Below are 13087 nucleotides of genomic sequence, written 5' to 3' on the forward strand. Positions count from 1 at the left end.
TCCTCTCCAAAGAAAATCAATCCAGTAATTAAAATTTGTAAAAACACTGAATAATGCAGTTTCAAGTTAATTCAGTTCTTCTAAACAAAATGTCTGGCGTGCAAGCTAAAAACTGCAGCATGACTGGCTGTTGTTGGCTTTATGTACACAGTTTAATAGGCTGTTTGTTGTATCCATGTCAAGTAGAAAATACCCAAAGTTTATCATCACTCTATTACCAAGGGCTTGACAAGATTGGTATGAGGCTTCTACTGTTGCAATGTCTTTATATATTGAGTTAAGTCGAATAAACTGATGACTGGTGTTTGTTTGTTTACAGACAGGAGCCAGGCATGGGCCCTGAGGGCAGCATGGGACCAGGAGCTCCTCAGCCCAACATGATGCCTTCTGGTGCCGACACAGGGATGTACTCGCCGAGCCGCCCTCCACCACAGCAACGGTCAGTACTGTTCAGTGCAAAGACTGTCTGTGTTAAAGGGGAAAGATGGTTGTTAGCCTGGAGTTTCATACAACAACCTCCCATGCATTAACTTTAAAGATGAAATGTGAAATGTAATGGTGTGAACTTTTGTTATTGTTTTCAGGCATGACTCCTATACAAATCAGTTCCCTGGCCAAGGAGCTCCCCCTGGTGGCCCGTACCCAAATCAGCAGCCAGGAATGTATCCACAGCAGCAGCCGGTGAGAACATTTTGTTCAGCATTTGCCGTTCTCTCCTTGCAACTTGATTCCTCTATTTTTAACATTCCCTGGTTAAAGATACATTTTTAATATTTTATTATTAAGCTAAACTCCCTAAGCTATGCTGGCATTGAAGAGATGAAAGCATTCATTCCTCTTAAAATTATGGTTTTCAAACACTCAATGGTCAATCATTTGCCACATGTTGTCTTGTGACAGAACTACAAGCGTCCTGTAGATGGAGGGTACGGACCTCCAGCGAAGCGCCATGAGGGAGAAATGTACAACGTCCCCTACAGTGGGCAGCAGCAGTCAGGACCCCAGGCCTCGGGACCTCAGGGCCAGCAGGACATGTATAACCAGTATAATGCATACCCTGGAGGGGACCGCAGACCACCAGGCCCACAGAACCAGTTCCCTTTCCCCTTCGGCCGTGACCGAGGACCGTCATCTGCTGGCCCCAACTCCCAGTCTCCAATGCCTCCCCAGATGATGGCAAGCTCTATGACATCAGGCCCTGATGGCCCCCAGGGCCCAATGTGGCAGGGCCGCAATGAGATGGGCTACCCCAATTACCCCAACCGACAGGGACCTCCTGTACCAGGCCAGGGCCCCGGCTACCACGGCATGAACCGCTCAGAGGAGATGATGTCGACAGACCAACGCATGAACCATGAGGGTCAGTGGCCCGGTCATGTCAACCAGCGGCAGCCGCCGTTTGGCCCCGGTGGCTCTGGACCTCCCATGACCAGACCCCTGCCATCCACCTACCAGACTTCCCAGAACCACATTCCTCAGGTGTCAAGCCCAGCACCCATGCCACGGCCCATGGAGAGCAGGACATCACCCAGCAAGTCCCCCTACATGCATCCAGGCATTAAGGTGCAGAAAGCTGGGCCCCCAGTACCCGCGTCCCACATTGGTCAAGCGCCTGTGCAACAACCCATGATCAGGCGAGATGTGGCCTTCCCTCCTGGCTCTGTGGAAGCCTCCCAACCCCACCTGAAGCCCCGCAGGCGGCTCACCATGAAAGACATTGGTATATAACTCCCATTTCAATCAATCATTCTGTATATTTAATATTACAGATTCAAAAAACTACTTCTGGAGACAAGTGTGACAGATAGAGAAGAGTCTAAGAGCTCTGTATCACCATGGTGGTCCAAAAACGAATCAACTCCAAATATCTGATGAATGACCACCCAACTATTAAAACAGAACTTGTCTTTGGATTCTCCTGGTTGTGCTGTTGGAAAGCTAATTTTTTGAAACAGACAAAAGCTGCTTGTTTTGAATCTTGACATGAGTATTTGTTATGAGTTATATAAAACCAGTTCTAATGATACAGATCGACACACATTCATTCTGTTCTGGTCTTGTCACAGGCACTCCTGAGGCTTGGAGAGTGATGATGTCGCTAAAGTCGGGCTTACTAGCTGAAAGCACCTGGGCCTTAGACACAGTAAACATCTTACTGTATGATGACAACAGCATCACTACTTTTAACTTGTGCCAGGTAAGTTCCACAGACCTACATCTGTTAAAGTTGCATCAAAACAACAAAACATGGTGTATAAGTTTAAAGGATTGTTTGGTGACTTTATTCTTCGGTTTCACAGCTGCCTGGATTCCTGGAGCTGGTGGTGGAGTACTTCAGACGCTGCCTCATAGAAATCTTTGGCATCCTAAAGGAGTACGAAGTAGGAGACCCCGGCCAGCGCACCCTCATAGACCCCAACGCAGCTGAGGACTCGGATGATGAAATCCCCATGCCTGAGGGCGAGGACATGGATCTGGACGAAGACGATGAAGAGGATGAGGAGGTAGAGGAATCAAAAGCTAATTCCGACGCCCTCTCATTGGTCCAGGTGAAACAGGAGGATGATAGTTCACAGAAACACAAATCTTCAGAGGACGAGGAAGAGGAGAAGGAAAGGGAGTCTTCTATCAAGGAACCCAGTACCTCTACCTCAGGGTCCTCGCAGGACCCCAACCTCCACTCTGAAAAGCCCAAGCAGGCTAGCAAGTTTGATAAACTCCCCATCAAGGTGGTGCGGAAGAAGAATCCTTTCATGGTGAACCACTCGTCCAAGCTTGGGCAGCGGCAGTGCTTCGACAGCGGCCTGATACACTGGAGCATTGGTGGTGGTGACACTACTGAACACATCCAGACCCACTTTGAGAGCCGGATGGAAGTTCTAAAGCAGCAGAAACGCACGGCAACAGCGTCTGAGAGCCGCAAGAAGGTCCAGGTGACTGAGACTGAGAACTCTGAGAAATCCAAGTCCAACGGGGAGGAGAAGCCTCGGCAGCAGCAGCAGCCTCAGTCCTCTGAGCCTCAGAAGTCTCCAGCGGAGAGAACCCCTCCCCCTCCTCCTCTTCCCATTGGTGCACCGGTCACTGCCACCATCGATGATGTACTGTCTGCTCGCCCAGGGTCGGTCACAGAGGAAGTGGTTCGTGGAGGCGCCGAAGAGCAGAAAGAAAATGGCAAGTACCTGTTCAGCATCAACCCAGACTTCCAGAGCCGACGCAACGTGAAGATCCTGGAAGACGAGCCTCACAGCAAGGACGAAACGCCGCTCAGCACTCTGTCGGACTGGCAGGACTCGCTTGCTCGGCGCTGCATCTGCATTTCCAACATCGTGCGCAGCCTGTCCTTCGTTCCCGGGAACGACCTGGAGATGTCGAAACATCCGGGTCTCCTGCTGCTTTTGGGCCGCCTGGTGCTGCTCCACCACAGGCATCCTGAACGCAAACAGGCGCCAGTCACCTATGAGAAGGAGGAAGAGGAAGATGAGGGCGTGAGCTGCGAGAGAGACGAGTGGTGGTGGGATTGCCTCGAAGTGTTAAGGGAGAACTGCCTGGTGACTCTGGCAAACATCTCAGGCCAGCTGGACCTTTCTATCTACCCAGAGAGTATATGCCTGCCGCTGCTGGACGGCCTGCTCCACTGGGCCGTCTGCCCCTCGGCGGAGGCCCTGGACCCCTTCCCAACACTGGGGCCCCACGGCTCACTTTCCCCTCAGAGACTGGTCCTCGAGACCCTCAGCAAGCTCAGCATCCAGGACAACAACGTCGACCTCATTCTGGCCACGCCTCCGTTCAGCCGTTTGGAGAAGCTGTACGGCTCACTGGTGCGTCTGGTTGGTGAACGCAAGGTGGCCGTTTGCCGGGAAATGGCGGTCGTCCTGTTGGCTAATTTGGCGCAGGGTGACAGCTTAGCAGCGCGGGCCATTGCTGTGCAAAAAGGCAGCGTGGGTAATCTGCTGGGCTTCCTGGAGGACAGCCTAGCTGCCACACAGTACCAGCAGAGCCAGAGCTCCCTGCTACAAATGCAGGGCGGGCATCACTTTGAGCCCACCAGTGTGGACATGATGCGGCGGGCGGCCCGCGCCCTGCACGCCCTGGCAAAGGTAGAGGAAAACCACTCTGAGTTCACTTTGTACGAGTCGCGGCTACTGGACATTTCGGTGTCCCCACTTATGAACTCTCTGGTGTCCCAAGTGATCTGTGACGTACTGTTTCTGATTGGCCAGTCATGACAGCCGTGGGGAGGTTTCAGCTCTGCCTCTTCCCATTCCCAGTCACACCCCCACCCTCCTTTTTTTTTGTATGTGTGTGTGTCTGTTGAGTGTGAGTGAAAAGAGCAAAACTGACTGTCCTTTTTTTAATTTATGCAAAATCACCTCGGATTCCACTGTCTTTCTACCCCTGCTTCTCACTAAAGGAAGGAATATCATGAAGTAGCTGTGGATTTTAAGCGTCTGAAATAGAGAGATACTGACAAAGAAGAGCAGATTGGGACCCAGGCATAGGACAGAGTGCGCTGCCCTGCGGAAAGGACTTGTTTTTTAATGAAAAGAAAAATCTCCAGAAAAAAAAGAAGAAACTGTAACCAAAGTTGCTGTCTCGTTTACAGTGAGTTTGGGGGATACATGTGCTCGCTTTCTCCCTCGGGGGGTCGGCAGGGGGAAGAGGGCACGGACTAAACAATATTATGGTTCATGTTTGGAGGCTACATAGACTCACAGACTGTGGTGTGGTATAATTGCTGTAACTTTGGATGCTATATACTCAGCCCCACAGGAACCACATTATTGGCTGTGAACAGACATCTGTCATGGGAGGCCTGTGCAGTAGATTGTAGGACTTTTTTCTGTACTGTACACCTTAAAAACTGTAAACATACTGTAATAATACTGTTTCACACTGAGATACGCTGGCTTGGCAGCAACTGTAGTTTTTAAAAACAGTTTTAGTTAATGTCGAGAGAGAAAACGGCTTTCCCCCCAAAGTATGGTGAACCTACAACACCCCGACCTCTTCTCTTTGTCCCTTGATTGTATGACTTGACCCTTATATTAAAAAGTCACCTCTTTAGGACTGGTCCTCAACTCTAGATGCAGTCCAAGCTGCAGTGTATATATGATGTTGTACATTACACTTCTCTCTCTTTCTCAACTTCTGTTGCTCTTCACCATTTTTAATCTTTGAAGATTACAAGTTTCCCCGCATCAAGTACGCCATGTGATTACTTGACGCCCACCCTCTCCGTTACTTAGGCGCCTCACCCTGCTCGTATCGCGCTGTGAGGGAGGGGGGGTGTTTAGCTGCTGTCCAACGCCACCCCCAACAAACACACAACTTCAAGTTTCAGTTTGTCTCCGGTCTGGGTGTAGAGAGTATAACAAAAATCATGTCTGCGGTTCCATTTGAGCTCCTTCATAAATGACAAACTAGATCTTGATGAAGAAACCATTTTAATTTTGTTTATTTTGTTTATTTTTTTTCCAGTGATGCGGATTCTGCATATTTGTATTTCAGATGATGTAGCTAAAAACTTGATGTAAATTCCTCTTTTTTCCTTTTTTGGCTTAATGAATATCATTTATTCAGTATGAAATCTTTATACTATATGTTCCACGTGTTAAGAATAAATGTACATTAAATCTTCGTAAGACGTTTGCTGTGGATTTATTATTCCTCTCATATATAGTTGAGGCAGCAGTTAATAAAGTGCTGAATTTTTCATTTGGCTTGCAGAGAGAATTCGATACATCCAAAGCAGCATACAGTGTGTTCTGCTGATGGTTTTGATATTTACACATGGATGCAGAGACACAACACAGCCAGCTCAGTGGAGAACGCTGCTTATTAAATGCACAGCCATGTTTTCCATCCTAGCATTGATTGACATCTCACCCGATGATGCACGGCTGTCCTTGTCCCTGGATCACACATGCTGATATTTACATATATATTTACATTAGTGGGGGGAGTGGAGCAGGCTGCTTGATACATACAGATAACAAGGGATTCATTCACAAGGGGGGAAACATTTTTGTCTGCAGAATATTGTCTCTGGATTTCTTCCGGAGGTTACAGAGGTTACATTGATATTTATGAGCAATCATTGGCAAGATTTTCAGCTGAGACATCTGCCTGATAAACCAACTGTAAACCCTACTATACCAAAGCAGTCTTTAAAAAAGACTAGGCCAGTGTTAATTTGGGAAGCACACATTTAGTTAAAAACAACACCAGAAATATCCGTTGTTTTTATTTCGGTTGTAGCCTTCAATGGTGAGTCAAAATAGCATCCACACAACAAAACAGTCACCATGAGCTAAAAGTGGCACCAACAAAATGTTCAAAGACTTCTGCTGTGTCCTGGTGTGGTTTTACTTTTTCATTGTGTTGTATTTTTCAGGAAGTCTCGCTGAGATCAAGATGTCTTTTTCTGTAAAACGGACTAAAAGTAAAATACATAAAGCAAAATAAATAAAGGCACACGGATATCCTGAAATAAACCCGAACCCACTGATAAGGGCCTTAACATATACACTGGTTGTATTAAGGTTAGAAATATCCCTTTATGAAGCACTTTAACACAAAAAACGGAGCTCAACGGAGCTTTACGTTAACATTTATGTAAGCTGACATTTGTAATTTATTTATATAATTCCACAGCTCCAGTCCAACACAACTCAGTCTACAGCTATGCTAGTCACTATGTCTATCTGTCACAGCAGTGACTGAGTCCAACTAGACGGCAACATGTTAGGCGAGTATCACCTTCTTAGTTGAGCTAGTTAGCATGCCAACAATTGCAAATGTTAGGCTCATATTTTGTTACTTTTTACAGTTGCTAACGATAAATGAGTATAATGTCCACCACCTCAGTTGACCTTGTTAGCACGCTAACACTTGCTAATGGTCATCGGGTGAAATGTTCACCGAGTTCACAACCACAGTTCAGATTGTTAGCATGCTAATAATTGCCAATGGTTAGAGGATAAAAACATTTACCATAATTACAATCTCAGATCAGATTGTTAGGGTGCCAAAAATTGCTAATGGTTTGAGGGTAAAATGTTTACCATGTTCTCTCAGTTCAGTGTGCTAGCATGCTAACAGTTGTTAATGTTAAGCAGGTATAATAGTCACCATCTGATTTGAGCATTTTAGCATGCTAGCAATTGCTATTGTTTAGAATGTATAATGTCTGCCACCCTATTTAAGCATTAAGAGGCTAGCAGTAGCTAAAAGGTATAATGTCTGTCACCATATTTAAGTATTAGCAGGCTAGCAGTTGCTAATGTTTAGGAGATTTAATTACCATATTCACATTCTCGTTTAGGTGCCTAAGCATGCTAAAAGTTGCAAATTAGCATTGAATAATGTGTAGTTTAGCCGTATATATTAGTTTTGCATTTTATTGGACAATAAAAAATGTTGTGGCAGCACAAGTTGCTGTTTTTACTAATGATCTATTTTAATGATAATAGTAAGGCCTGAACGTAAATGCCAGCCCCAGTCAGTTGGCTACATCCCCTGGGGACCATGAATATCTATTTCAAATTTCATTGTGATCCATCCAAGTTGTTAGTATAGCCAATGTAAGTGTGGACTGAAGTGGTGACCCTAACATTGCCTTCACTAGTGCAATGCTCCTCAATGCTAAAAAGAAGAAAGACTATGTTTGAGTATAAAAACAATGTTGTGGAGTGGTAACAACAGATTCTATGATACAAAAGTAATCAGGATGTTTTGTGTGGGAGCATTAAAAGCCTGCGTTGATGAGATACTCTGCAGCTCTAGAGGGAATCAGTTGTGAATTTGGGTCAAAAATTGAAGCTTCATCTGATTCAGAGACACTTGCATGTGGGACGGGAGACTTTTTGTGACCTGGTTTTCACTTCTTTTTCATTATTTTGGACCAAACATTAGCTGTAAGTCATGGTGTTTTCTTAGTCTGTCCCAGTGCACTCTCTAGCGGACATTTAGTGGTGATGAAAGGGTGGCCAGAGGAAGTTTGGAGGAGGGAGTTACAATCACAGTCTGCAGCATGATACTGTATTAAAGAATTTGATCATATTGCTACAACTGTTTACAACCGAAAGCGATTCGTGGACCACATCTGTCCTCCTGTCCGGATCTATACTAAGTAGAGAGTCTAAGCTATACAGGTGCCTTTAAAACAACCTCAGTCCCACTTGCATCGACAAACACAATATTCTGTGCCGTGTATATCATAGCAGCACCTGAATCTCGATGAGGCCTGAAGACATCTGTCATGGATGCTGAGCAGAGCCATGACAAACAATCAATGCAGCCAGTAGTAAACACACACTGCCAAAGATTTTCCATGTCTCTGAAGAGATTCTTGATCCATTATAATTGCATTAACAAAGCACCAAACAAATCTTTCAGATCCCCCTCATCCCTCCATCCTTTCTCATGTAGTTTTTGCTTCCAGTTCACTGACAGAATAGATCACAGGGTTTGTTGTGTAAGAGAATGTTTAAATCTTGATTTAATAAATCACAGTCTACAAACACTAAGATTAAAATCACCAAGATCACAGGACACTGTTTTTACTGCAGGGAATGTATATATGCACTATGTGGAATGTACTAATAGATCAAAGATAAAATGTTCGAGGTTCATGTGTGTTTAACCATTGAACACACAAGCATTTTTAATTATATTCATCATATATTTATTATTTATTTTGTGGCACATATACACTATGTATTATTATGTACACATTATGTATACACTTCTTTCTACTCTGAAGTCATGGCGCCCTCTTGTGGTAAGAATGGCAAAGTACAGCGTGTCCCTGCATCAGAGGAATATTACAGTTTTTCTTGATTGCTTTGATGCAGCAGTCAAATCAAACTCCACATCTTCAAAACAGTTAACACACAGGCCGAAACAGTGGCACTCATGGTCGAAATGACTCATTTTGTTTGCAAAAGGCTCTAACCGTGCCAAAACATTTCAAATATGCAACAAAAGCAAATTTTGCCTTCAAACAAAACAACTTGCAAACAAATGTATGAGCTCTTCCAATCAACCATTACACAGTGGACAACAAAATGCAGCACTCAGTGTGAATCAGTGCACCATTGCTTGTCATTGTAGCCTATTACTGTACGTAGCTGTCATGCCAGTGCCATTTGTTGTCAAATTTGCCTTCTTGCACAGAATTGGATCCAGAATCAGAAATGCTTTGATGCAAATTTTAATGATTCCATTGATTCTTTTTTTCAAACTGTGGCTGAAAACTGAAATGCTGTAAATATTACACAAAACACATGTAAACCAAAATAAACTTTTGTTACAGTAAAGTATAAAAATCTATTACTGCAGAGTATAAGAAATAGCCACTATTGATACTCTGTCTCTTCTGTCTTGACGATGGGGCCACATGGCCTCAACCACATCACATTCAATATCCTCTCTTGCAATGCACCGAGGGAAAAATCTTCTTGCATGCCTTATCAAACCTTGACATTCCTCTGCACCTATTTCTTGGGCAGCAGCAGTCTTTGCATTCAGTAAGGGCTTCTGCTCATAGGGACGGTGATCATAAACCATCCATCTCCAAGCCCTGAAGAACTCCTCTATGGGATTCAAAAATGGGGAACATGCTGGAAGGAACTGCATCATCATTCAAGGGTGTACTGCAAACCACTCATTGACAAGGCGAAAGTGGTGGAACGCCACACTGTCCCAGATAATGACGAAGAGTGGCATGCCAGGCCTCAACAGCCCTCTCTCCTCAGGTGGGATCAGCCTGTCATGAAGTGCATTCAGGAATGTTATGAGGCGCTCAGTGTTGTATGGGCCAATAGTGGGGATATGGCATAGGACACTATATTGGAGATGGCAGCACACATGGTTATGTTGGTGCCCCTCTGTCCTGGGACTGTGATAGTGGCCCTGTATTCAATGAGGTTCCTTCCACGTCTCCTCACTTTACAAAGATTGAAGCCGGCTTCATCAACATAGATGAAGACATGATGTGCCCCCTCAGCTTCAAGCTCCATTATTCTCTAAGTAAAAAAGGCTAAATGACAATAAAAAGTGACTCCAGTTGACTCTAACTGCATGATATGACAAGGCATTACAGTATACTGTAGTAATGTTTCCTTACCTCCACATATTGGCATCTGGCCTCCTTCACAACGTCAGAGTTCCTTTGAAATGGAACTGTATAGAGCTGCTTCATGGCCATATGGTTCCTTCTTAGGATGGGTCAATGGTGGTCACGCTCAGGTTGTTGATGTTCCTAAACATGCCCTGATCTGCGATCACTGCTGCGTTGATTTCATGCAGCCTTATGGCATTGTTTGCCACAACCATGTTCACAACGGCTGCCTCCTGCTCAGCACTAAAAATTCTCCCACTACCACCAGAGAATGGTAGCCTTTGGATTCTATAAAGAATACATGTAATGGGAATGAGGAAACAATTACATAAAGTATATCACTGAAGATATTTCTGTATATACTGTACAGCAACATTACCTGTTTTCCTGTCGAAAAATTCTGACAATGGATGCAACAGTTTTTCTGTTTAGAGCAGGTTGGACTCTTTGTCCAGCCTCTCTAAGTGAAAGGCCATGATTGATAACGTGATCAATAACAGTTGCCCGAATTTCATCATAAACCTGAGCCCTTCCAACTATACCTCCACCTCTCCCTCGGACCCCTCTACCTCTTACTCTCACTCTCATCTGCCTTAGACCTCTTCCATCCATGTTGGCAAAGAACAACACAGACGCTGCACCTTTGAAGGCCTGCAGACTGATTGCTAATTGAAGATTTGTGTGAAGGAGTGTCAAACAGGTGCTTCAGTGATTTCATACTGATGTAGGTAGTTTCTAATAGTTTGGAACAGATGGTTTCTGTTTGGTTACCATAGCTAAAACAATGGAGTTTGGACTGCTTGAATGACATCCGTGTTAACTGTTCTGCAAAAGGGTGGGGAAAATGTGTCAATCCAATGAGAAAGGGTTAACATATTTGCAAGAGGTGTCTTGTGCTCTGCTGAGACAGTGATGATGAAAACCGAGTGGATCCCACTTTCTTTAAGCAGGTCAAACCCATCAAGAAAAACTGTAATTGACCTTAGTATGGGACTGGCTGAATCTTAGCTTGATGGTACAAATATCCTGTGAGAGTGGGCATTTTATAGATATTTTAAATAACAATTCTATATATATTTTATGGATAAATTGTCTGCAAATAAAAAAATAGCCTCATGGTAATTTCTATCTAATCATGCATTTGTTTTTGTCCATTGACTACTTTTAAATATTTCTCTAAATCACTCACACAGAGCAGAAAGGTGACGCGTATAACACTTACACTGTATGACGCCTGTATATCCATGAATAGAAAAATAAGACATAGAGAACAAAGCAGCTTGTTGTACCAGACTGTAATAATGTTAAACTTTGCTTTAATGTTGTGCATTTTAATATGGGGCCTTAAACAAATTTACTAGTTTTTCCCATCTGCTTTAGATTCTGTATTTATATGCAGAAACTGAAAGAGATTAGCTATAAACTTTCCATTGGCAGCTATCTGAATGTAACAGTTTTAAAAATACGGGTCACAACATTAAACACTTAGAGATAGAAGCCTATGTTCCACTAAAACAGCTTCCCTCCCAAAACAATTTTGCAAGGGTATCCTCCCAAAATGATTGTGATTCTTTTACAGAAAAATGTATACCTCTGTCCATCAGTCCCTTTGTGAACTTCCCTTTTTAAGATGATTTTTTTTGGCTTTTTATGCCTTTATTTCAGAGAGGACAGTGGATAGAGGCAGAAATGGGGGAAGAGAGAGTGGGGACAACACGCCGCAAAGGGCCGAGGGCGGGAGTTGTACCCTGGGCCGCCACATCGAGGACTGTAGCCTCTGTAAATGGTTGCCGATTTAACCGCTGAGCCAAACGGACGGCCATGAACATTCCTGTTAATGAACGTGTAACCTCAGGAACACCTGGAGGGAATATCATCTCATTTGTTACAAACGTCCACTTTGTCTCAGGGATGAACTGATTGGAATTTGGGGGACAGAGGTCACTGTGATCTCGCAAAAAAAAAAAAAACACTCAACACACTACGACACAATTTTAAGAAATTATAGGGTGTTGCATTTTTTAATCCAAAAGGTCAAAAGTCAACTTCTCTCAAAATGACCTGGACAAACACTTTTCTGTAGCCTGTATTAATCCCATCCCCTTCCAGTGAACAGGACATCTATATCTATGTCTAACACACAGATAGAGATAGATTGTTGTGCAGCCTCTCCTTTTTAATGTAGGTCTACTTATGCAGTTGTCTTGTTTCGAGGGTAATGTTTTCTTTTCAATACAGCCTACAAATGAATAACGAAGTCAGAGCATAACCACTGACAGGTTGGTGTCCTCACTGTGGTGCATGATTATAAACTGCTTACTGCTGGACCACAGTTATAAATTTCCACTAAACTGCGTGTAGATCACACTCTTAATCATCTTTCTCGGATGTGGGCCGTCACTTCCTCTGGTTGGATCACTTTTCACCTGCTATTTGGTGCAAGCCCTTTCCGTGAGAAATCAGTATTTGTACATTCATTTCAGACTTATTAAAAGTATTCTGCCACTTGTAAAGTTTGTTTTATAACATGTAAAAATGTTTTTGTAATTTTATTTTGCACTTCAGGGCCTGCGTATGCCTCTGCTCCGCCCGGTGCAGCGTCACTTCGCCTGCACTTTGCCGCCCCGACACAGGTTTTATCTGGAGGGACAGGAGAGATGTCGCAGAGATCCTGTCATTGCGGAAATACAGTTACAAAACTGTAGTAAGAGAAGACCCTGAAATAACTTCTCCTAAACTTGTACTTTTACTTTCAATACTTGCGTACAATTATGAGAAAAATACTTTTGATTCTTAAGTACAAAAAAGATCAGATACTTTAAGACTTTTACTCAAGTAATATAAGAATAGCTTACACACACGGGCTGTTGCAAAACACTGAGCGCTGGACAGCTCAAGCCTTTGGAGATCTAAAGCGCTGGAAGGCATCTAAAAAACTTTGTTGGACAACTCAACTACACTGCG

General features: G+C 43.9%; 1 protein-coding gene across 3 annotated transcripts in view; it reads left to right on the plus strand.

The window, feature by feature from the left end:
* Window positions 1-5649, plus strand: part of arid1ab (AT-rich interactive domain 1Ab) — a 79161-nt gene extending 73512 nt beyond the window's left edge. For all 3 annotated transcript variants that reach the window (XM_069680913.1, XM_069680911.1, XM_069680912.1), the window contains exons 16-20: window positions 320-439; window positions 585-681; window positions 901-1720; window positions 2067-2197; window positions 2301-5649. In XM_069680913.1, the coding sequence (XP_069537014.1) occupies window positions 320-439; window positions 585-681; window positions 901-1720; window positions 2067-2197; window positions 2301-4226 (3094 nt within the window). In that variant the 3' untranslated portion in view covers window positions 4227-5649. The remainder of the gene's footprint in view (window positions 1-319; window positions 440-584; window positions 682-900; window positions 1721-2066; window positions 2198-2300) is intronic.
* Window positions 5650-13087: the final 7438 nt, after the last annotated feature.

The sequence above is a fragment of the Semicossyphus pulcher genome, unplaced genomic scaffold (assembly GCF_022749685.1).
Source record: "Semicossyphus pulcher isolate SPU_LCO1_2020_fin unplaced genomic scaffold, fSemPul1.0.p SCAF_5, whole genome shotgun sequence".
In the NCBI taxonomy this organism is placed as follows: Eukaryota; Metazoa; Chordata; class Actinopteri; order Labriformes; family Labridae; genus Semicossyphus; species Semicossyphus pulcher.